This window comes from Molothrus aeneus, unplaced genomic scaffold (genome assembly GCF_037042795.1).
Source record: "Molothrus aeneus isolate 106 unplaced genomic scaffold, BPBGC_Maene_1.0 scaffold_30, whole genome shotgun sequence".
Taxonomy (NCBI): Eukaryota; Metazoa; Chordata; class Aves; order Passeriformes; family Icteridae; genus Molothrus; species Molothrus aeneus.
Window position 1 is genome coordinate 4,293,749 of NW_027098964.1, and position 22,937 is coordinate 4,316,685.

Here is a 22,937-nt window from a genome sequence, read left to right on the forward strand (position 1 = left end):
CCGGATTTTGGGGTCAAACGGACCAAAATCGCCTTTGCCTTAGACCCCCCCGCGTGCCTTCCCCCGCCCACCCGCGACCCCCCCAAAATGGGGACGAATCACCCGGGCCCCCCCTTTTGGGGCACCCCCTCCCCCCACTTTGTGCCCCCCCCCCCGGATTTTTGGGACCCCCCCTCCCATAATAAACCACACCCCCCCCTCCCCGCCCCCACACGCCCCCCCCCCCCCAATTTTTGGGCTCCCCGCATTTCGGGGCCCCCCCCACCAGCAATGGGGGCCCCCAACATTTGGGGACCCCCCACCAGCAATGGGCCCCTCCCCCCCCCCTTTCCCCTCCCCTCCCCCCCCTCGGGCAATGCGACCCCTCCCCCATCTCCGGGCACCCCCATTTTGGGCCCCCCCCGCCCCAAAATCCACCCCTGGGGGGGAGGGGAGGGGGCGATTTTGGGGGGGGTCGCGCCCGCACCAGCGTTGCACATTTTGGGGGACCCCCCCCCCCCACCTCCGCACCCCCCTTTGCACGTGGTAGTGACGTCATTTCCCAGGGGGCGGGGCGGCCCCTCCCCCCCTCACTTGCCCCCCCCCCCTCCCCCCCCATTCGCGGGATGAGGGAAAAAAAAAAAAAAAAAAAACAAAAACCGCGGAAAAAATTAAAAAAAAAAAATATGGGGCGGAAAAGGAGAAAAAAATGGAAATAAAAAATGTCGATACCCGCTGGCAGCGCCTGGCCCGGCCCGGGGGGGGATTTGGGGGTCCTGGGGGGGATCTGGGGGGAATTTGGGGGGTCCTGGGGGGGATCTCGGGGCACTTACGGCGGTGCCTGGGAGGGATTTGGGAATCCGGGGGATTTTTGGGGGTCCGAGGGGGATTTCGGGGGAGTTTAAGGGGTCTGGGGGGATTTTTTGGGTCTGGGGGAGATTTTGGGGGGTCCCTCCCCGGGGGGGGGGGGCGTGTCCGTGTCCCTCGGTCCCGTGGCTGGAGCGGATTTGGGGAATTCGGGGAATTTTGGGGGATTTCCAGATGATTCCCATTTCCCGGTGCTCCCAGTTCCCGCCCCACCTCTCCCAGTGCTCCCAGTGTCCCTCTGTCCCTGTCCCAGTGCTCCCAGTGTCCCTCTGTCCCTGTCCCAGTGTCCGTCTGTCCCTGTCCCAGTGCTCCCAGTGTCCGTCTGTCCCTGTCCCAGTGTCCGTCTGTCCCTGTCCCAGTGCTCCCAGTGTCCCTCTGTCCCTGTCCCAGTGTCCGTCTGTCCCTGTCCCAGTGTCCATCTGTCCCTGTCCCAGTGCTCCCAGTGTCCGTCTGTCCCTGTCCCAGTGTCCATCTGTCCCTGTCCCAGTGCTCCCAGTGTCCGTCTGTCCCTGTCCCAGTGCTCCCAGTGTCCCTCTGTCCCTCCCCCCTCTCTCCCAGTGCTCCCAGTGTCCCTCTGTCCCTGTCCCAGTGTCCCTCTGTCCCTGTCCCAGTGTCCCTCTGTCCCTCCCCCCTCTCTCCCAGTGCTCCCAGTGTCCCTCTGTCCCTGTCCCAGTGTCCGTCTGTCCCTCCCCCCTCTCTCCCAGTTCCCTCCCAGTTCCCTCCCAGTTCCCCCCCCCCCTCTCCCAGTGTCCCCAGGGGCCGTCAGGTGACAGCGGGGCCGGGCGGGGGGGGGGTGGCGGGGGAGGCGACCCCGCTTCCCCTTTTGGGGCCATAAAGGGACACGGAGGGGGGGACAGCGGGGACAGCGAGGGGACAGCGAGGGGACAGCGCCGGCCGGGACGGTGAGCGACCCCCGGGGGAGGGGGGTGGCACTGCTGACCCCCCCCGCCCCCCGGACACGTGGAGGGGACAGGGACACCCCCAGACCCCGGGGGTGACACTGGGGAGGGGACAGGGACACCCCCAGATCCCGGGGGTGACACTGGGGGGGGACAGGGACACCCCCAGACCCTCGGGGTGACACTGGGGAGGGTTGTGACACCCCCTGACCCCCCTGTGACACCCCCAGACCCTTGGGTGACACTGGGGGGGGTTGTGACACCCCCAGACCCCCGGTGACCCCCCTGTGTCCCCCTGTGTCCCCGCAGATGCTGGCGCCGCCGTGGCTCTCCCTGTCCCTGTCCCTGTCCCTGTCCCTGTCCCTGTCCCTGTCCCTGGTGGCCCCCGCGGGGGGCGCCCCGGGGGGGGCTCTGTCCTTCCTGGCCCTGGGGGACTGGGGGGGGCTGCCCGAGCCCCCCTTTGTCACCCCCCGCCAGGTGGCCACGGCGGCGGCCATGGGCCGGGCGGCTGCCGAGCTCGGAGGGGACTTCGTGCTGGCCCTGGGGGACAACTTCTACTACGAGGGGGTCAAGGACGAGTGGGACCCGCGATTCCAGGTACGCCCGGCGTCCCCGCGGTGTCCCCAGTGTCCCTCTGGTGTCCCCCATTGTCCCCGTGGTGTCCCCGTGGTACCCCCGGTGTCCCCATTGTCCCTCCGTGTCCCTGTGGTGTCCCCCATTGTCCCCATGGTACCCCCGGTGTCCTCATGGTGTCCTCAATGTCCCCATTGTCCCTCCACGTCCCTCTGGTGTCCCCCATTGTCCCCGTGGTATCCCTGTGGTACCCCCGGCGTCCCCGTGGTGTCCCCAATGTTCCCAGGGTGTCCCCCATTGTCCCTATTGTCCCCATGGTGTCCCCGTGGTGTCCCTGTGGTGTCCCCCATTGTCCTCATGGTGTCCCCATGGTGTCCCCATTGTCCCTCCATGTTCCTGTGGTGTCCCCCATTGTCCTCATGGTGTCCCCATTGTCCCTGTGGTGTCCCCAAAGTCCTCATGGTGTCCCCATGGTGTCCCCAATGTCCCCACGGTGTCCCCAATGTCCCCACGGTGTCCCCACTGTCCCCGTTGTCCCCAGGACACCTTCGAGCGCGTGTTCGTGTCCCCGGGGCTCCGCGGCGTCCCCTGGTTCGTCATGGCCGGGAACCACGACCACGCCGGCAACGTCACCGCGCAGCTGCGCTACAGCCGCCACTCCCCGCGCTGGTACGGCCCAGGCGCGGGGGCACCGACGGTCCCCAATTGTCCCTGAGAGTCCCCGAGTGTCCCTGAGGGTCCCCAAAGGTCCCCGAGAGTCCCTGAGTGTCCCCCAAGGGTCCCTAAGTTCCCTCGAGTGCCCCTGAGTGTCCCCCAAGGGTCCCTGAGTGTCCCCGAGAGTCCCTGAGTGTCCCCCAAGGGTCCCTGAGTTCCCTCGAGTGCCCCTGAATGTCCCCGAGGGTCCCTGAGTGTCCTCAAAGGTTCCCGAGGGTCCCCAAGTGTCCCCAAGTGTCCCCAAGTGTCCCCAAGGTTCCAGACGCTCCCTGAGTATCCCCGATGGTCCCTGAGTGTCCCCAAGTGTCCCCACGGGCTCCTGAGTTCCCTCGAGTGTCCCCGAGGGTCCCTGAGTGTCCCCAAGTGCCCCCAAGTCCCCTCGGGGTGCCCCTACAATGTCTGCCCTCCATCCATCCCTGGGGATGTCCCCATGGTGTCCTCAAGTCCCCTCTGGCTGTCCCCAGCCTGTCCCTAAGCCCCTGCAGGGTGTCCCCAGCTCTGCTTGGCATGTCCCCAAATGTCCCCGCATGTCCCTGCATGTCCCTGCATGTCCCCGCATGTCCCCTGCATGTCCCCAAGTGTCCCCAAGTGTCCCCAAGTGCCCTCACATCTCGCAGGCGCTTTCCCCAGCCCTACCACACCCCGTGCCTGCTGCTGGGGTGTCACCGGACTGTCCCCAAGTGTCCCCACACCGTCCCCAAGTGTCCCCAAGTGTCCCCTGGTGTCCCCAGGTGTCCCCAGGCGCTTTCCCCACCCGTACTACAGCCTGCGCCTGCCGGGCTGTCCCTGCACTGTCCCCATGGTGTCCCCATGCCCCACAGCCCCTTCCCCTGCCCTGCGCCCGTGCCAGGCTGTCCCCAGGTGTCCCCAAGTGTCCCCTGGTGTCCCCCCAGGCGCTTTCCCCACCCGTACTACAGCCTGCGCCTGCACCTGCCGGGCTCCAACGTCTCGGCGCGGCTGCTGGTGCTGGACTCGGTTCTGCTCTGCGGCCACAGCGACGATTTCGGCTCCGGCCCCGGTTCCGGTCCCGGCCCCGCGGGGCCCCGGGACGCGGCGGCGGCGGCGGCGCACCTGGGCTGGCTGCGGGCGCAGCTGGAGGCGGCAGCGGGCGACGCCTTCGTGCTGGTGGCCGGGCACTACCCGGTGTGGTCGGTGGCCAAGCACGGCCCCACGGCCTGCCTGGTGCGGCTGCTGCGGCCGCTGCTGCGGCGGCACCGCGTCAGCGCCTACCTGTGCGGGCACGACCACAACCTGCAGGTGAGACGGGGACAGGTGAGACAGGTGGGACAGGGACAGGTGAGACGGGGACAGGGGGGCATGGGCACAACCCCCGCGTCAGCGCCTACCTGTGCGGGCACGACCACAACCTGCAGGTGAGACGGGGACAGGTGAGACAGGTGAGACAGGGACAGGTGAGACGGGGACAGGTGAGACAGGTGGGACAGGGACAGGTGAGACGGGGACAGGGGGGCATGGGCACAACCCCCGCGTCAGCGCCTACCTGTGCGGGCACGACCACAACCTGCAGGTGAGGGACGGGCAGGTGGGATGGGGACAGGTGAGACAGGGACAGGTGAGGGATGGGACAGGTGAGACAGCCCCAGGTGTGTCCCCAGGTGTGTCCCCCAGGTCTGTCAGCCCCAGGTGTATCCCCAATGTCCCCAGGTGTGTCCCTCCCCCTGACCCCACCCTTTCCCCGCAGTACCTGGAGGAGGGCGGCGTCTCCTACGTCCTGAGCGGCGCCGGGAACTTCATGGAGGAGTCGCGGCCGCACGAGCGCTCGGTGCCGCCCGGGGCGCTCCGGTTCTTCTTCGGGAGCCCCGAGAGCCCCGGCGGCTTCGCCCACGTGCGCCTGGAGCCCCACGGGGCCACCGTGACCTTCCTGGAGAGCACCGGGCGCGTCCTGCACCGCGTGACGCTGCCGCCGCGCCGCCTCTGACCGGGACACCGGGACACCGGGACAGCGGGAAACTGGGGACACCGGCACAGCGGGGACAGCGGGGATGGAGGGAACAGAGGGGACACCGGGCGCGTCCTGCACCGCGTGACGCTGCCGCCCCGCCGCCTCTGACCGGGACACCGGGACACCGGGACAGAGGGGACACCGGGACAGCGGGGACAGCAGGGACGCTGGGGACACTGACCCCTGACCCCTTGGGGACGCTGATCTCTGACACGGGGGGACACTGGGGACCGGACACTGACCCCTGGCCCTTGGGGACCCTGACCCGGGGAACGCTGCCCCCCCCCCCCCCCCCCAATAAAGGCTTTGAACGGACCCGAACCCGCCGCGATTCGCCCCAAAAACCGCGCGGGTGGTGGGGGGGCGGAGCCTGGCCGCACCTGCCACGCCCCCCGCGCCGCTGATTGGCTGCCCCGCGCGTCCGTCTGATGGGCGGGACCGCGCGCGCGCCGCTCGGCTCCCCGCTGGTGATTGGCTGGGGCGCTGCGCCCTTCAACCAATGAGCGGGCGGTCTTGGGTCACGTGTGGGTGTTCCCGCCGCTGACTGGCTGAGTGCGGAGGGGCGGCACTTCCGGGAACGCGGCGAGAGCGCGGCCGGAGGAACCGGGAGGTAGCGGGGAGAACCGGGGGGAACCGGGAGGGGCCCGAGGGGTCCCGGCGGGGCCGAGCCGCCCCCGGCACGTCCCGCAGCGCCTCGGGGCCACTCCCAGGCGGCTCCCGGGGCCGATCCCGGTGTCGTTCCCGTTCCCGGTTCTGGGCCCCGGTGCGGCCGCCATGGGCCGCCGCAAGTCGAAGCGGAAGCCGCCGCCCAAGAAGAAGATGACGGGGACGCTGGAGACGCAGTTCACGTGTCCGTTCTGCAACCACGAGAAGTCCTGCGACGTCAAGATGTGAGCGGGGGACACCGGGGGGACACCGGGAACCGGGGGGACACCGGGGACGGGGCACGGGGGTGGGCGGCAGCGCGGAAACGGCGACGGAGGAACGCGGGGGGGAAGCGGGGAGGGGGGACATGGACGGGGACACGGGGCACTGGGGGCTGCCGGTACCGGGAGGGGGAAACGGGGGCACCGGATGGGCCGGGGGGGGTTCGGGACGGAGCCCGGAGGGGTCACGACCTCCTTGTGTCCCGCAGGGACCGCGCCCGGAACACCGGGGTGATCTCGTGCACCGTGTGCCTGGAGGAGTTCCAGACCCCCATCACCTGTATCCTTACCGGGAGCCCCCCGTGACCCCTCTCGGGACCCCCACCGGGACCCCCCAAATCCGTGATGGAGCCTTAACGGCGCCCCCAGACCTGTCGGAGCCCGTGGACGTTTACAGCGACTGGATCGACGCCTGCGAGGCGGCCAACCAGTGACACCGGGGGGACACCGGCAGAGGGGGACACGGCCCCGTCCCCAAACCCCGGCGCGGTCACGACACCCCCGGGCCCGGTGCCACCCCCGGAGCTCGGTGACAGCCCCAGCCCCGCTGTGGGGGTGACATTTCCCCCCCCCAGCCCCTGTGACTCGTCCCTGTCCCCTCGGGGACGCCGGGCCGGGGGTGGCGCCCGGTTTGGGGAGAGCAGCGCGGCAATAAACGGCCCGAGATGGTGGCCCTGGTGTCCCTTGTCCCCCCATTGTCCCCTCGGTGTCCCCCCTCCCTGTCCCCTCACTCTCTCCCAGCGCTGTCACCTCTGCGTGTGGCTTTTATTGTGCCTCGGTGGCTTCACACGTGGCGGGGGCCGAGCCCCCCGGGGCCGATACCGGGACTGATACCGGGGCCGGTACCGGGGCCAGTACCAGGGCCGATACCGGGACTGATACCGGGACCGATACCGGGGCCGATACCGGGACCGATACCGGAGCCGTTCCTGGGGCTGATGGCGGGACTGAACCCGGGACTGAACCCGGGACTGATCCCGGGACCGATCCTAGCACTGAACCCCCCGGGGCCGTTGCCGGGGCCATCCCCGGGGCTGATCGTGGAGCTGATCCCGGGACTGATACCGGGACTGAACCCCCCGGGGCCAATCCCCGGTGCCGATTCCCCCCGGGGCCGGTCCCGTGATCGTTCCCTGCCCTGGGGCCAATTCCCGGTGCTGGTTCCCCCCAGGAACGATCCCGGTGCCGATTCCCCCGGTTCCAGCCCCGGTTCGGGCCCGGCGGGGCTCGGCGATCCCGGTGCCGGTTCCCCCGGTTCCAGCCCCGGTTCTGGCCCGGCGGGGCTCGGCGGGGCGCGGTGCTGCCGGTGTCAGCGGTGTCGCGGTGCAAGCGGCGGCGGCGCCCGCGGCTACTGCGAGTTGTAGAGGCCCCCGTGGCCGTCGCAGCCGTCGAGGCCGAGCAGCTCGGGGCCCCCGCAGTACTTGGGGTCGTAGACCTGGCGCGGCAGCCCGTACACCGTCATGCCGGTCTGCGAGGCGCCCTTGTTGCTGCCCATCTGCAGCCCGATGGTCATGGTGTCGCAGTGCTCCATGCCCAGCGCCGGCTCGAAGATCTGCCGCTTGGTGCCCGGCGCCGTCATCCCCGCCTGGGCACCGGCCACGGTCAGGGCGGCACCGGGGGCCAGCGGAGGGGTGGGGGGCGATGGGGGGGCCTGGGGTGCTGCCCACGGGGTGTTTGGCCCCTCTCTGTCCCCTCTGTCCCCTCTCCATGTTCCCCTCTCTGTCCCGTCTCCCCTCATTGTCCCCTCTCCGTCCTCTTATTGTCCCCTCTCCTTTCCCTCATTGTCCCCTCTCTGTGCCCTTTTCCATCCCTCATTGTCCCCTTTCCGTCCCCTCATTTTCCCCTAATTCTCCCCTCATTCTCCTCTCTCCACCCCCCTTTTGTCCCCCTCATTGCCCCCTCTCTGTGCCCTTTTCCATCCCTCATTGTCCCCTTTCCGTCCCCTCTCTGTCCTCTCACTCTCCCCTCTTTGTCCCCCCTCTCTGTCCGCTCCGGGCCGTTTGTCCCCCTAATCCGGGACATCCGAGTCCCCATGTGCCATCCCTGCCTGTGTCCCCCAAGGGGTGGCAGCGTCCCCGTGTCCCCGGTGTCCCCGTGTCCCCACCTGGCTGGCGCCCTTGTTGGTGCCCATCTGGAGGCTGATGGTGGCCTGGTCCAGGGGCTGGTCCGTGCCCAGTTTGGGGTCGTACAGGTGTCGCCGCGTCCCGTACGCCGTCATGCCCTGCTGGCTGGCGAACTTGTTGGTGCCCATCTGCGGGGACGGAGCCGCAGCGTCACCCGCTGTCCCCAGGCCACCCCCGGCTGTCCCCCGGCTGTCCCCGGTGTCACCTGGAGCCCGATGATGTTCCTGCCCTCGCGCAGCTTCTCGGGCTGGAAGCGCCGCTGCTGCTTCTCGGCGTATTTCACCCCCAGCCCCACGTTGTTCCCCTTTGTCTTGGCCTGGAGGAGATCCGGGGGCGTTGGGGGACTCACGGGGACCCCCAGACCCCAAATCCCTTCCCCAGACCCCAAATCCCTTCCCCAGACCCCAAATACCCTCTCCAGACCCCAAATCCCTTCCCCAGACCCCAAATACCCTCTCCAGACCCCAAATCCCTTCCCCAGACCCCAAATCCCTTCCCCAGATCCCAAATACCCTCTCCAGACCCCAAATCCCTTCCCCAGACCCCAAATCCCTTCCCCAGATCCCAAATACCCTCTCCAGACCCCAAATCCCTTCCCCAGACCCCAAATCCCTTCCCCAGACCCCAAATCCCTTCCCCAGACCCCAAATCCCTTCCCCAGACCCCAAATACCCTCTCCAGACCCCAAATCCCTTCCCCAGACCCCAAATCCCTTCCCCAGACCCCAAATACCCTCTCCAGACCCCAAATACCCTCCCCAGACCCCAAATCCCTTCCCCAGACCCCAAATACCTTCCCCAGACCCCAAATACCCTCCCCAGATCCCAAATCCCTTCCCCAGACCCCAAATCCCTTCCCCAGACCCCAAATCCCTTCCCCAGACCCCAAATACCCTCCCCAGACCCCAAATCCCTTCCCCAGACCCCAAATCCCTTCCCCAGACCCCAAATCCCCCCTCTGGATCCCCCCACAGCACATTCCCAGTGCCCTCCAAGGGGCCTCAAGGACCCTCTGGAGCTCCCCAGACCCCTCAAGACCCTCCCAGGACCCCCCAGGACCCCCCCATGGTCTCACCTGGCTGGCGAGGGCGATGAGCGTGGACTGCACCTGGGTGTGGTTGGTGTTCTCGAAGAGGTCGTTGGCCTCGAAGATGTCGTGGGGCTTCACCCCATAGCGTGTGATGGCCCTCAGGAAGTTCCCGATGTTCTCCAGCTGCTCTCGGGGGGGATTTGGGGTCGGGTTTGGGGTCAGAACCTCCCCAGATCGGCCCCAAATTCTGGGGAACCTGCCCCAGATCCCAGTTTTGGGGTCAGGACCCCCCCCAAACCCTGGTTTTGGGGTCAGAACCCTCCCGGACCCTGCCCCAGATTTTGGGGACCCTGTCCCACAGCCCAGCTTGGGGGTTTCCCCTCACCTTGTGCCAGTTCTGGACGGGTTCGTTCACCTTGGGCACCGAGCCCGGCTGCAGTTTGTTAATGAGCCTGGGTGGGGACAGCACAGGTGAGGTCAGCACAGGTGAGACAACACGGGGGGGTCACCCCGGGATCACCCCCACCCACAGCGGTGACCCTAGGGTCAGGGGTCAGGGGTCAGGGTCAGCCCAGGTGAGGGATGGGTTAAAATTCCCGGAGGATCCTCCCAGGCTGGGCCGGGGGCACAGGGAGGGGGACAGGGCTGGGGACAGAGTGGGGGTCCCGGGGGGGTCCCGGGTGTTGCGGGGGTCCCGGGGGGGTCCCGGGGGTCTCTCAGGGGGGTCCCCGGGCCGTACTCGCAGAGGATGACGCCGTCCTTGAGCCCGTCCATGAAGTTGTCCCCGATCCGGCGCCCCGTGGTGCCCTCGATCCAGGCACGGAGCTCCCGCTCGTGCTGGGGGTCGTACTTCTGAGCCAGCTGGGGGGACACGGGGACATCGGGGGACATTGGGGGACAGTCAGAGGGCAGGGGGACACGGGGACATCGGGGGACAGAGTCAGGGGGACATTGGGACAGGGGGACAGAGTCAGAGGGACAGGGGGACACGAGGACATCGAGGGACATGGGGATCAGTGTCAGGGGACAGGGGGACATCGGGGATGTGGAGACACGGGGACAGCATCAGGGCAGCACGGGGACACCGCCGGGGGGACGTAGTGGCACGGAGAGTGTGGGGGACACCCCCACGGAGACGGGGGGGGACACGGGGGGACAGGGCCAGGAAGCCACGGAGGATTTGGGGACACGGGACAGTGCGAGGGGACAGGGAGGACTTGGGGACACGAGGGACAATCTCAGGGGCACAGGGAGGACTTGGGGACACGGGGGACGGGGCCAGGAAGCCACGGGGGATTTGGGGACACCGCGGGGACCCTGGCCGGGGGATGGGGTGCCACCCGCAGGGGGACACCACAAAGGGCGGGGGCGGCACTTTGGGGACACCCTGAGGGCAGAGGGGGCGCGGGGATCCCCGCTGGCGCCGCTCCCCCGTTCCCCGTTCCCGGTAAGGCCGGGGGTGCCCGGACCCCCCCCGCCCCGCCCCGGCCCCCCCGGCGCGGCGCAGACCGGGCCGGCCGAACCTTTGCCCATATATAGCCCCGGCCCGGGGCCGCCGCCGCCCGCCCGCCGCGCTCCGCCGCCTTATAAGGGCTCACGGCGGGGCCGGGGGGCGCCGGGGCCCCCCCGGGCCGCCGAGCCCCCCCCGTTAACCCTTCCCGGGCCGGGCCCCCCGCCCCCCCCGCCGTGTCCCGTGTCCGGCGCCTCCCGCCCGCCGCGGGGCCGCCCGAACCGCCCCCGTTAACCCTTCCCGGGGCGGACACCGGCGGGGAGCTCCTGGGGGGGGTCCCGGGCTCCGCCCGCTCCGTTCCGGTGTCGCCCCCTCCCCTCCCCGGCCCCGCCGGGGGGTCCCGGTGTCGCCCCCCCTCCGGCTCGGTGTCCGTCACCGCCCGCCGGGACCGACCGGGGGCAGCGGGGGCCCCCCCGCCCCACAAACCCCCGATCCCCGTTAACCCTTAACGGCCCGGTGCCCGCCAGGAGCCCCCGGTGCTCACGGGGGCACCCCCGGTGTCGCCCCCTCCCCTCCGTGACCCCCACCTTGGACCCGGTGCCCGTCACCTCCCGCTCACCGGAGGCACCGGGGGCTGCGGAGCTCCCAACGCCGCCGCCCCCGGTGAACCGGCGCCCGGTGCGACCCCGGGGGGGCCCCGCCGGTGCCGCCGCCCGGTGCCGGTGCCCGTCCCTTCCCTCCCGGGGCAGCACCAGGGACAGCGCCGGGTCCCGCCCCCGCTCCCGCCGGGTCCTGCCGCGACCCCCGCCCGCCCCGGTGCTGCCGCCCCCCCGGGGCAGGGGGTGACACCTGCCCGGACCCCCCGGCTCGCTCCGGTCCGGTCCGGTCCAGTCCGGTTGGGTCCGGATGGGTCCGGTCGGTGCCGCTCACCTTGTTCTTCACCTCGGCCGAGAGCCCGTAGGCCGGGCCGCGGTTGAAGTGCGCGTTGGACATTCCGGGGGTCCCGGGGGTCGCGGTGGCTCCGGGGGGTCGCGGCGGGCGGGCGGCGCCGGTTCGGGGCTGTCCCGGGCGGGTTCGGGGCTGTCCCGGGTGGGGTCGGTGCCCTGGGCTCGGCTCGGTGCCCTCGCTCGGTTCCTCCCGGTCCCGTCCCGGCGCCGCCGCCGCCACTTTTAAAAGTGGGCGGTGGGCGCGGAGCCCCCCCCGGGCCGGGCCGGCCGCAGCCAATCCGCGCCCTCCGCCGCGCTGACGTCACGGCGGGGCGGGTGATGGCGTCATTTTTTCCACATTTACCGGGGGGATCCCGGAGGGGGGGGGGATCCCGGGGCGGGGGGGGAGGGAATCCCGGACCGCCCCCCCCTCCCTAAATCCGCCCTTCCCCCTCCGCACTCCCGCGACCCCCCCCGCTCTTGTCGGGGCTCCCCAGGAGCGGGGACCCCCCTCAGGACACCGGGGACCCCCTTAGGACTCCGGGGGTCTCCTCCCCGCGCTCCCGGGATCCCCCCGGTACCGCGGGGCCCCCCCCAGGGCAGCGCGGCTCGAGCCCCCCCCCCCCCCCCGGTGCCGTCACCGGATCGGACTCCGCCGCCCCCCGGGGGCGGGCACGACTCGTCACGGGTGGAGAATGTCCCCCTCCCCTCCCCCTCCCCTCCCCCTCCACCTCCCGTCCCCGCCCCCCCCGCGGCTCCGGGACCCCCCCGGGGCTGCGGGGACACCCGGGACCCCCCCCGCCCCCTCCCGGGATTTGGGGAACCCCTCCCCCCCACTCCGGGGCTGCTGGTGCCGCTCTGACGTCACCGTTCACCCCCCGTGACGTCACCGCTGATCCCCGTCCTTGAGCTCATCCCGGGGTCCCGCTCTGACGTCACGGGGGAACCCCCTCCGAGCACCGCCCCTCGCTACCTGCCAATCACCGCACCCGCCGAGAAAAGCCGCGCGGTGATTGGCTGCGCCCGGCAGGCCCCGCCCACTGATCCAGCCAAGATGGCGGCGCCCAGCAGCGCGACCCGGTGTGGGGACAGCGGGGCCCGGCCGTGAGGGAACAGCGCGACAGCGGCGACACCGCCACAGCGGCGACAGCGGCGACACCGCGACAGCGGCGACACCGCGACAGCGGCGACATGCGGCTGGGCTGGCTCCGCGCCCTGCCCCGGCGCCTCTGGGGCGGCCCCGCAGCGCCGGAGGTGCGGGGGACACCGGGGGGACACCGGGAGGGAGGGGACGGGGGGGACACGGGGGGACATCGGGGACAAGGGGAGGACAGAGGGAGGTGGGGGTGTGGGGGGACAGGCGGTTCGGTGGGCACCGGAGGGACCGAGGGGGGACACGGGGGGCACCGGGACAGGAGGGGACAGTGGGGACTCGAGGGGACAGTGGGGACACGGAGGGACACGGGGGGACAGCCGTGGTGTGACCCCTTTTCCCCCTCCCCAGCTCTGTCGCAGCCTGTGCCAGCGCCCCGCGCGTGTCCCCACCGAGGAGGGCGACAACACCGAGGGGACCCCAAAACCCCGCAGAGCCCCGAGCCGCGGCCCCGCGGAGGGCGACACTTCGGGAGGCGACACTTCCGGGGGTGCCACCTCGGGGGGTGACAGTTCAGGGGGTGCCACCCCCAAGCCCCCCCTGCGCCGCCTCCGCTCCCGCGGGTCTCACCACGAGCACACCCACGGTGACGCCGGCGCCACCGGCGGCCGCACCGACCCCGGGGCCGCGTTCGAGGCGGCGCTGCGGGAGCTGTCCCGGGCCCCGCCGGGCCGCGGGGGCCGCCTGGCGCTGGTGGAGGCGGCGCTGGCGGCGCTGCCCGCGCTGGGGGCCGAGCGCAGCCTGGGCGCCTACAACGCTTTGCTGCGGCTGCTGCCCCGCGGGGCCTGGGTGCCCCGGGGCCCCGTGCAGAGGCTGCTGTTCCCCTTCCCCCGGCAGCAGGAGTGCGGGCTGCGCCTGCTCGAGCAGATGGAGCGCTACGGTGAGTGGGGACGGGGGACAGCTGGGGACAGCTGGGGACAGCTGGGGACAGCCAGGACAAGGAACAGCCCTGCCTGGGGACACAGCACAGTTCTGCGTGGGAACAAGGGGTGGCTCTGCGTTGGGACACAGGGGACACCTCAGCCGCCCGTGCTGCTGCGTGTGCCCTGCTTGGTGTGCCCAGGTGTCCCCCCTGTTGTCCCTTGTGTTGTCACTGCTTGCGTCTCTCCATGTCCGCTCGTGTCCCCTCGTGCCCATCCCGTGGCCTCCCAGGCCCCTTGGTACCTCCCTGTGTCCCCAATATCCCTCATGTCCCCAGTGTGTCCCCAGCCTGTCCCCAATGTCCCCAACGTGTCCCCAGGTGTGATGCCGGACGCAGAGACGCGGTTCCTGCTGCTGGGGGTGTTCGGGCCCCGCAGCCGCCCCATGCGGAAGCTGCAGCGGATGCAGTTCTGGCTGCCGCGCCTGCGGCACCTGGACCCCCACCCACAGCCCCCCCGGCCAATCCCCCCCGGCCTGGAGGCTGCACGGCTGGGGCTGCAGCGCATGGCCTGCGACCCCGGGGCTGTCATCACTGTCATCCAGGTGACAGGGACACGGGGGACACGGGGGACATGGGGGGACACTGAGCCTGGGGCTGCAGCGCATGGCCTGTGACCCCGGGGCTGTCATCACTGTCATCCAGGTGACAGGGACACAGGGGACATGGGGGGGACACAGGGGACAGGGGACACTGAGCCTGGGGCCACCATCACTGTCATCCAGGTGACAGGGACATGGGGGTGACAGGGGACATGGGGGAACACTGAGCCTGGGGCTGCAGCCCATGGCCTGTGAACCCGGGGCCACCATCGCTGTCATCCAGGTGACAGGGACACGGGGGACATGGGGGACATGGGGGGCACACAGGGGACAGGGACAGGGGACACAGCCTGGGGCCCCATCACTGTCATCCAGGTGACAGGGACACGGGGGACATGGGGGACATGGGGGGACACTGAGCCTGGGGCTGCAGCCCATGGCCTGTGACCCCGGGGCCACCATCGCTGTCATCCACAGGCACCAGTGCCAGACTCGGGGGAGGATGAAGGCTCCGTCCAGCCCTTCATCCTCAGTGAGTGCTGGGGATGTTGGGGTGCCCTGGCGGGGCTGGCTTTGGGTTCGGGGGATTTGGGCTCCCTGTGAGGGGTTTGAGGTGGGCTTTGGGGTCCCTGGGTTGGGTTTAGGGTTCCCTGAGGGTCTCTGTGAAGGGTTTGGTGTCCCTGGGTTTGGGTTTGGCTGTTGCCAGCTGTGCCTGGCGTCCCCATGTGCCCCCCATTATCCCCAATGTCCCCAGGCTGTCAGAGCCAGGATCAGCGGGAGCTGCTGGCCCAGCACGGCCCTGCCCGGTGTCCCCAATGTCCCCAATGTCCCCCCCAATGTCCCCAGTGTCCCCCCCAATGTCCCCAGGCTGTCAGAGCCAGGATCAGCGGGAGCTGCTGGCCCAGCACGGCCCTGCCCGGTGTCCCCAATGTCCCCAATGTCCCCCCCAATGTCCCCAGGCTGTCAGAGCCAGGATCAGCGGGAGCTGCTGGCCCAGCACGGCCCCGCCCGCCCGGTGTTCGTGGAGGGGCCGTTCCCCCTCTGGCTCCGCGGGACCCTCCTCAAATACTTCGTGCTGCGGGGGGACCCCCTGCCCCCCCAGCTCAGGGTCAGTCGGGGGCCTGGGGGGGTCATGGGGGGGGCTGGGGGGTCCTGAGAGGGTCATAGGGGGGTTATGGGGGGCCTGGGTGGTTCTGGGGGGCTCCTGGGGGGTTATGGGGGGGCTTGGGGGTCGTGGGAGGGTCATGGGGGGTTCTGGGGGGCTCGGGGGGGGGGGGCTGGAGGGTCCTGGGTGGTTCCTGGCAGGCCTGGAGGGTCATGGGGGGGTCATGGTGGGGCCAGGACAGGTGGGCCGGGACCCCCAGAACCCGGCACACCTGGGGTCCCCCCAAACCCCCCCCGTTTCGCCCCAGGACCCCCCCCCGGACCCCGAGCGCAGTTTTTACTTCCCGCTGCACCTGGAGCTGGAGCTGGAGCGCGGCCCCTGGGACGACAACGACTTCGCCGTGGACAGAGGTGATTTGGGGAGGGGTCCGGGGGTGGGTCCGGGGTCTCCCCCGCCCGCCCTGACCCCGCGTGCCCCCCCAGTGGAGGAGGGCCCGGTGCTGGCGCTGTGCGTGGCGGGCGGGGCCGAGCGCCGCTCCTTGGCCCGGTGGATCGCCGCGCTGCAGGAGCAGAACCCGGCCCTGGAATCCACGCCCGTCATCTTCCGCCTCAAACCGGGGGCGGACCCGGCAGCCGAACCCCCCCCGAGACCCCGGCTGGGCCAGGGGAGCCCCCCGGGCGCGGGGCTGGAGCCCCCCGAGGGGCGGGAGCCGGGGGGAGAGACCCCCGGAAAGAGTGGGGAATAAACGGGGTGTGATGGAGAAGGGGTGTCGTGATTTTGGGGGTCCGGGGGTGCTGGGGAGGGGTCGTGGGGGGGGTTTTGAGGGGTTTGTGTGCCCCTCGTGGTCATAAGAGGGGATTTTGGGGTGCTAGGGGGGGATTTGGGGGTGCTCAGAGGTCGATTCCTGTTCCCAGTGTCGCGCCCCCCAAACCCAGTGGGTTCTGGGTGAGTTTGGGGAGCATTTGGGGGGTCCCCGGTGAGTTCTGAGGGTCCCTTGAGGGCCCCCAGTGAGTTTGGGGGGCACTCGGGGGTCCCCGCTGAGTTTGGAAGGTCCCCAGTGAGTTTGGGGCTCTCTTGGGGGGGTCCTCAATGAATTTGGGAGGCACTTGGGCGGTCCCCGGTGAGTTTCAGGGGTCCTTTAGGGGGTCCCCGGTGAGTTTGGGGGGTCCCTGGTGAGTTCTGGCGGTCCCTTTGAAGGGTCCCCAGTGAGTTTCTCGGGACCCCTCCCCAAAACCCCGGGAGCTGGGGCAGAGCTCGTCCCGCGCATGCGCACCGAGCGCCGCGACGCCGCCGCGACATCATCACAGCGCGACGCGACGCCTCGGTGACGTCACCTCAGCGCGCCGCGGCATGAGCGCGGCCGAGCGCGGCCCCGGCGGGCCCGGGGGGGGTCCCGGGGGGGGTCCCGGTGGTCCCGGGGCGGGCCCCGAGCCCGGCGGGGGCCGCAAAGCGCGGGGCCGGCCCCGCCTGACCGACACCGACCGCGCGCGGCGGCGCCTGGAGTCGCGCAAGAAGTACGACGTGCGGCGGGTGTACCTGGGCGAGGCGCACGGGCCCTGGGTGGAGCTGCGGCGCCGCAGCGGATGGAGCGACGCCAAGCTGGCGGCCTACCTGCTGGGGCTGGAGCGGGGCCAGCGCAACGGGCGGCGAGGGTGAGCCGGCGGAGCCGGGGGGAGCCGGGGGGAACCGGGAGGAACCGGGGAGAACCGGGGGAAGGGGCGCTGGGGGGGTGGGGAGGGGGCCCGGAGGGGTTTGGAGGGGTTGGGGGTCGCTGTCGGGGTCCCCCCAAGCGGGGCTGGGGGCGCGGAGCGGGCCCGGGACTCGGCGGGAGCGGGCGGGAGCTGTCCGCGGTGCTGGAACGGCACTGGGCGGGTTACCGGCCTTGCTCCTGCTCCTCTTCCTCCTTCTCCTCTTCCTCGTTCTCCTCTTCTTCACCCTCCTCTTCCTCACCCTCTTCTTCCTCAGTCTCTTCTTCCTCGTCCCCTTCTGTCTGTTCCGTCCCTCTTCCTCTCCTGCCTCTCCCTGCTCTTCCTCATGCTCCTGGGGGATGAAGAACGGGCAGAGGGAGGAGGAGGAGGAGGAGGAAGGTCCAGGGGAGGGAGGGAGGACGAGGAAGGCTGGGAGGATGGGGATGAGGATGGAAGCGAGGGGCTGGATAAGGAGGCAGAAGGGAGTGGAAAGGAGCAGGGTTGGGCTGAGGAGGAGGAGGAGGAGGGAGGCTGGGGAGGAAGGCTGGGGGCCCTTCCCCTTCTCCCATCGCTCTCTCTCCGCAGCAAACCCTGGGAGCAGCTCCCGAAAAAACCCAAACGCAAAAAAAGTGAGTGCGGGATCTTTGGGGGGCTGGGGGGGAAGCCCCTCACCCCAGGGGCCCTCACTCTACTCTGGGGGGTTCTGCCCCTCATTTCGGGGGGTTCTGCCCCTCGTTTCGGGGGGTTCTGCCCCTCGTTTTGGGGGGTTCTGCCCCTCATTTCAGGGGGTTCTGCCCCTCATTTTGGGGGGTTCTGCCCCTCGTTTTGGGGGGTTCTGCCCCTCGTTTAGTGGGTCATTACTCCAGTCTGGGGGTTCTGCCCCTCATTTCGGGGGGTTCTGCCCCTCATTTCGGGGGGTTCTGCCCCTCGTTTTGGGGGGTTCTGCCCCTCGTTTCGGGGGGTTCTGCCCCTCGTTTTGGGGGGTTCTGCCCCTCATTTCGGGGGGTTCTGCCCCTCATTTTGGGGGTTCTGCCCCTCATTTTGGGGGGTTCTGCCCCTCGTTTCGGGGGGTTCTGCCCCTCGTTTAGTGGGTCATTACTCCAGTCTGGGGGTTCTGCCCCTCATTTCGGGGGGTTCTGCCCCTCATTTTGGGGGGTTCTGCCCCTCATTTTGGGGGTCATGACCCCAGTCTGGGGGCTCTGCCCCTCACTCTGAGGGCGCTGCTCCTTGCTCCGGGGCTCTGCTGTTCTGCCCCTCACTTTGGGGGTTCATACCCCGATTCGGGGGTCCGGACCCCTCATTCCGGGCTCCCCCACCCCTCAGGGCGCCGGCGGAACGTGAACTGCCTGCGGCACGCGGTGCTGTGGTACGAGGACCACGGCCAGCGCTGCCCGTACGAGCCGCGCCTGGCGGAGCTGGAGCCGGCGCTGGGGCTGCTCACCACGGCCGTGTGGCAGTGCGAGCGCGGGCACCGCTACTTCCAGGACCTGCACCCGCCCCTGCGGCCCCACAGCGGCTCCGAGGGCGAGGACGGTGGGCACTGGGGGGACCCGGGGGGGTTGGGGGGTTTGGGAGGTCAGGGGGCCTGGGGGGTTTTGGAGTTTGGGGTGTGTGGGGTTTGAGGTGTGGGGTGTGTGGGGTTTGGGGTGTGTGGGGTTTGGGGTGTGTGGGGTTTGGGGTTTTGGGGTTTGGGGGTTTGGGGTTTGGGGGTTTGGGAGGTCAGGGGGTTTGGGGGTTTGGGGTTTGGGGTTTGGGGTTTTGGGGGTTTGGGGGTTTGGGGTTTTGGGGGTTTGGGAGGTCAGGGGGTTTGGGGGTGTGGGGTTTGGGGTGTGTGAGGGTTTGGGGGTTTGGGGATTGGGGTGTGGAGGGTTTGGGTTGTGTGAGGTTTTGAGGGTTTGTGGTGTGTGGGGTTTGGGCTTTGGGGTTTGGGGTGTGTGAGGTTTGGGCTTTGGGGTGTGTGGGGTTTGGGGTCTGGGGGATGAGGGGTTTGCAGTTTGGGGGTTTGGGGTGTGGGGAGTTTGTGGGGTTTGGAGTCTGGCGGTTTTGGGGGGTGCATGGGACTTGGGGTGTGGGGGATGTGGGGTTTGGGGTTCTGGGGTGCTGCGTGTGGGGTTTGAGGTGTGGGGGATGTGGAGTTTGGGGGTTTTGGTGTGTGGGGTCTGGGGGCTTTGGGGCGCTGGGAGTGGGGCACAGCCAGGGATGGGCTCTGGGGGGGTTTGGGGTGACCTGGGCACCTTTTGGGGGGTGAAAGGATGTTCCTGTTCCTGGGGACACGGGACGGGGACAAAGGAGGCTCTGGGGGGCTTTGGGGGGGCAGCCCGAGTTCTTTCTGGGCTGTTTGGACTCTCGAGGGCGTTTTTGGGCTCTCCATGGCATTTTTTGGGGCTTCCCGAGGGATTTTTCACCCGGGGGGGGGCAGAGCCTCCCCCTGACTCTCCCCCCCCCTCCCTCCCCGCAGCCCCCGGCTCTTCCTCCTCCTCCTCCTCCTCCTCCTCGGGGGGGTGCAGCTCCGGCTCTGAGGCGGCTCCAGCCCCGGGGGGGGGCGGTCCCGCGGTGCCCCCCCCACCCCCCGGGGGTCCGGACCCCCCCCCGCCCCCCCCCGAGGCTCTGGAGGCCGTGCTGTGCCTGCCCCTCCCCCCGCCCCTGCTGCTGCTGGGCTGCCCGGGCCCGGGGGGGCTCCAGCTCGGCCCGGGGGGGCTCCAGCTCGGCCCGGGGGGGGCGCTCCAGGTGCTGCTCCAGGGAGGGGGGGGCGGCGCCTTCCCCGCCCCCGCGCCTGAGGAGCCACAGCCCGGCAAGACAGGTGAGGGGGGAGACTCGGAATGGGGGGGTCGGGGAAGATTTGGGGTCAGGAACGGGGGCAGTTGTGTTGAGGAATGGGATTGGGGAAGATTTGGGGTCGGGAATGGGGAATTGGGGGTCAGGAATGGGGAATGTGGGGTCAGGAACGGGGGGTTTGGGTCAGGAATGGGGAATGTGGGGTCAGGAATGGGGGGAGTTGTGTTGAGGAATGGGATTGGGAAGATTTGGGGTCAGGAATGGGGAATTTGGGGTCAGGAATGGGGAATTTGGGGCCAGGAATGGGGGGAGTTGTGTTCAGGAATGGGATTGGGGAAGATTTGGGGTCGGGAATGGGGAATTTGGGGTCAGGAATGGGGAATTTGGGGTCAGGATTGGGGAAGATTTGGGGTCAGGAATGGGGAATTTGGGGTCAGGATTGGGGAAGATTTGGGGTCAGGAATGGGGAATTTGGGGTCAGGAACGGGGGGTTTGGGTCAGGAATGGGGAATTTGGGGAGATTTGGGTCAGGAGCTGGGGCTCAGGGGGCTCAGGGGGGTCTGGGGGCCAGAACGGGGCCGGGGCGGGAGCTGGGGGGTCCTGGGGGTCTCAGCAGCCCCACTGACGGCAGAGGAGGATGAGGAGGAGCCGCTGCTGAGGCTGAAGCAGGAGGAGCCGCCCCCCCCTCCCCCTCCGGAGCCCCCCCGGGACCCCTCCCCAGCCGAGGAGCCCGAGGGGTCGGCGATCATCTACGAGATCCCCAAAGAGCCAGAGAGGTCGGGGGGCCCGGGGGGCTTTGGGGGGCCCTGAGGGGGTTTAGGGGGTCCTTAGGGGGATTTAGGGGGTCCCTGGGGGGGGTTTAGGGGGTCCTTGGGGGGGTTTAGGGGGTCCTGGAGGGGCTTTGGGGGGGTTTAGGGAGTCCCTGGGGGGTTTAGGGGGTCCCTGGGGGGCTTTGGGGGGTCCTGGGGGGGTTTAGGGGGTCCTGGAAAGGCTTTGGGGGGTCCCTGGGGGACTTCGAGGGGGTTTGGGGGGGTCCCTGGAGGGGTTTAGGGGGGATTTAGGGGATCCCTGGGGGTTCCTGGGGGGGGCTTTGGGGAGCCCTGGAGGCCCAGGGGGGTTTAGGGGGTCCCTGGGGGGGTTTAGGGGGGTTTAGGGGGTCCTGGGAGGGCTCTGGGGGTCCGTGACTGTTTTATTTGGGCAGATTTGGGAGTTTTGGGGAGTTTGTTTGTGGGGAGGGGTCGTTCTGGGTTCGGGGCGCTCAGGTGAGCTCCTCTGCCACCTGTCCCCCACCTTTTTTGCTGGGGGGGGGTCACAGCCGGCCCTGCAGGCCCCGGCGGAGCCGAAGGGGCCGAGCCCCCTCCCCAGAGCCCCCCGAGGACCCCCCCGAGCCCCTGAGCTGCCCCCACCCCACCTGCGGGCAGGAGTTCAGGACCCTCAGCAGCGTTCAGGTACCTGGAGGGGGGGAGCCCCTCACCTGTCCTGGACCCCCCCCTCACCTGTCCCTGGACCTCCCTCACCTGTCCCAGACGCCCCTCACCTGTCCCGGACCCCCCTCACCTGTCCTGGACCCCCCCCTCACCTGTCCTGGACCCTCCCCTCACCTGTCCTGGACCCCCCCTCACCTGTCCCGGACCCCCCCTCACCTGTCCTGGACCCTCCCCCCTCACCTGTCCCGGACCCCCCCTCACCTGTCCCGGACCCCCCTCACCTGTCCCGGAGCCCCCCTCACCTGTCCCGGACCCCCCCCTCACCTGTCCCGGACCCCCCCCCCCTCACCTGTCCCAGACCCCCCCCCCATCACCTGTCCCAGACCCCCCCTCACCTGTCCCAGACCCCCCCTCACCTATCCCGGACCCCCCTCACCTGTCCCGGACCCCCCCTCACCTGTCCCGGACCCCCCTCACCTGTCCCAGACCCCCCTGACCCCCCCGGTGCCCCCCAGACCCACCTGCGCCAGGTTCATCGCCGGCCCCGTGCCCAGGTGTGTCCCCAGCCCGGCTGTGGGAGGAGCTTCCCCCTGGCCAAGCACCTGCGCTGCCGCAGGGCCGGGCACTCAGGTGAGACCCCCCAGGTGCGCTGCCCCCCCCGGCCCCTCCCCGCTCCCTGCGGGGGGGGCGTTACCCGCCGGCCCCTCCCAGGTGAGCCCCCCCCCATCGCCCCCCAGGTGCGCGGGAGTTCACCTGCGCCACCTGTGCCAGGTCCTTCAAGCGCAGGAACCACCTGGAGGTGCACAGGAGGACGCACACGGGGGAGGCGCCCCTGCAGTGAGTGACAGTGGGGGGGGGGGTCCCGCCAGGTGTGGGTGGGGAGGGGTCCCCGGGCTCACCTGACCCCACCTGGCCCCCCCCACCCAGGTGTGAGGTGTGCGGGTTCCGCTGCCGCCAGCGCGCCTCCCTCACCTGGCACATGCGGAGACACGGGGGGCTGCAGGGGCGCCCCGAGCCCCGCGGCACGTAGGGACCCCCCCGGGCCACCTGGGACCCCCCCGGGCCACCTGGAGGCACCTGGAGTCACCTGGGACCCCCCCTGAGTCACCTGGACTCACCTGGAGTCACCTGGGACACCCCTGGAGTCACCTGGAGTCACCTGGGACCCCCCCGGGCCACCTGGAGTCACCTGGGACACCCCTGGAGTCACCTGGAGTCACCTGGGACACCCCTGGAGTCACCTGAGCCCACCTGGATTCACCTGGGACCCCCCCCCGGAATCATCTGGGCCCTCCCTGGGCCCCCCCAGACTCACCTGGGCCCCCCTGGACTCACCTGGACCCCCCCAGATCCACCTGGGGCCCCCTGGACTCACCTGTCCCCCCCAGGTGACCCCCCCAGGTGACCCCCCCCAGGTGACCCCCCCTGTTGCCCCCCCCTCACCATTTATTTATTTATCTATTTATTTATTTATCTATTTATTTATTTATTTATTTATTTCCTTTATTGTCACTTCTCCCCCCCACCCCGGCGACACCTGGGTTTTTTTTTTGGGGGGGGGTCCCGGGGGTCTGCGCCCCCCTCCCCCCAGGACCCCCCCTCCCCTCACTCCATTAAAATCGGGAATTTTTGTGATGGTTCTTTTTTGGGGGGGGGGGGGGTCTGGGGGGTCCCGCAGGGTCTGGGGGGGTCTGGGGGGGTCCCTCGGCGCTGCCCCCTCCCCATTTCGGGGGGCGCCGCCCCTCGGGGCAGCCGCGCTCGGGCTCGGCGCTGTCCCCGGTGCTGAAGCGGCGGCGGCGGCGGCGCCCGCGGCCTTCATCGCCCTCCTCCTCCTCCTCCTCGTCCTCCTCCTCCTCCTCGTCCATCCCCCCCCACCCTT

At 69.9% G+C, this 22,937-nt stretch overlaps 5 protein-coding genes across 5 annotated transcripts; 4 read left to right on the forward strand and 1 right to left on the reverse strand.

Moving 5' to 3' along the window:
* The first annotated feature begins 2,054 nt into the window (after positions 1 to 2,054).
* ACP5 (acid phosphatase 5, tartrate resistant) lies at positions 2,055 to 5,269 on the forward strand. Its single transcript, XM_066570488.1, has 4 exons — positions 2,055 to 2,342; positions 2,860 to 2,987; positions 3,926 to 4,289; positions 4,735 to 5,269. The coding sequence occupies exons 1-4, from the start codon at positions 2,055 to 2,057 to the stop codon at positions 4,969 to 4,971; spliced, it is 1,017 nt and encodes a 338-aa protein (XP_066426585.1). The 3' UTR covers positions 4,972 to 5,269.
* A 294-nt stretch (positions 5,270 to 5,563) lies between these two features.
* On the forward strand, positions 5,564 to 6,592 carry ELOF1 (elongation factor 1). Its single transcript, XM_066570563.1, has 3 exons — positions 5,564 to 5,885; positions 6,131 to 6,201; positions 6,291 to 6,592. The coding sequence occupies exons 1-3, from the start codon at positions 5,770 to 5,772 to the stop codon at positions 6,353 to 6,355; spliced, it is 252 nt and encodes an 83-aa protein (XP_066426660.1). The 5' UTR covers positions 5,564 to 5,769; the 3' UTR covers positions 6,356 to 6,592.
* Positions 6,593 to 6,672: 80 nt separating this feature from the next.
* CNN1 (calponin 1) lies at positions 6,673 to 11,648 on the reverse strand. The gene is made up of 7 exons (XM_066570510.1): positions 11,454 to 11,648; positions 9,813 to 9,934; positions 9,459 to 9,525; positions 9,119 to 9,256; positions 8,250 to 8,360; positions 8,026 to 8,172; positions 6,673 to 7,506 (listed from the first exon to the last, which is right to left on the reverse strand). The coding sequence occupies exons 1-7, from the start codon at positions 11,514 to 11,516 to the stop codon at positions 7,270 to 7,272; spliced, it is 885 nt and encodes a 294-aa protein (XP_066426607.1). The 5' UTR covers positions 11,517 to 11,648; the 3' UTR covers positions 6,673 to 7,269.
* An 853-nt stretch (positions 11,649 to 12,501) lies between these two features.
* Positions 12,502 to 15,931, forward strand: ECSIT (ECSIT signaling integrator). Its single transcript, XM_066570440.1, has 7 exons — positions 12,502 to 12,703; positions 12,954 to 13,482; positions 13,843 to 14,066; positions 14,541 to 14,595; positions 15,023 to 15,171; positions 15,476 to 15,578; positions 15,651 to 15,931. Exons 1-7 carry the CDS (start codon positions 12,641 to 12,643, stop codon positions 15,911 to 15,913), a joined length of 1,386 nt encoding a protein of 461 aa, XP_066426537.1. The 5' UTR covers positions 12,502 to 12,640; the 3' UTR covers positions 15,914 to 15,931.
* A 587-nt stretch (positions 15,932 to 16,518) lies between these two features.
* ZNF653 (zinc finger protein 653) lies at positions 16,519 to 22,688 on the forward strand. The gene is made up of 9 exons (XM_066570253.1): positions 16,519 to 16,820; positions 17,442 to 17,485; positions 18,180 to 18,389; positions 19,315 to 19,656; positions 20,263 to 20,407; positions 20,947 to 21,079; positions 21,574 to 21,688; positions 21,796 to 21,895; positions 21,986 to 22,688. The coding sequence occupies exons 1-9, from the start codon at positions 16,519 to 16,521 to the stop codon at positions 22,086 to 22,088; spliced, it is 1,494 nt and encodes a 497-aa protein (XP_066426350.1). The 3' UTR covers positions 22,089 to 22,688.
* Positions 22,689 to 22,937: the final 249 nt, after the last annotated feature.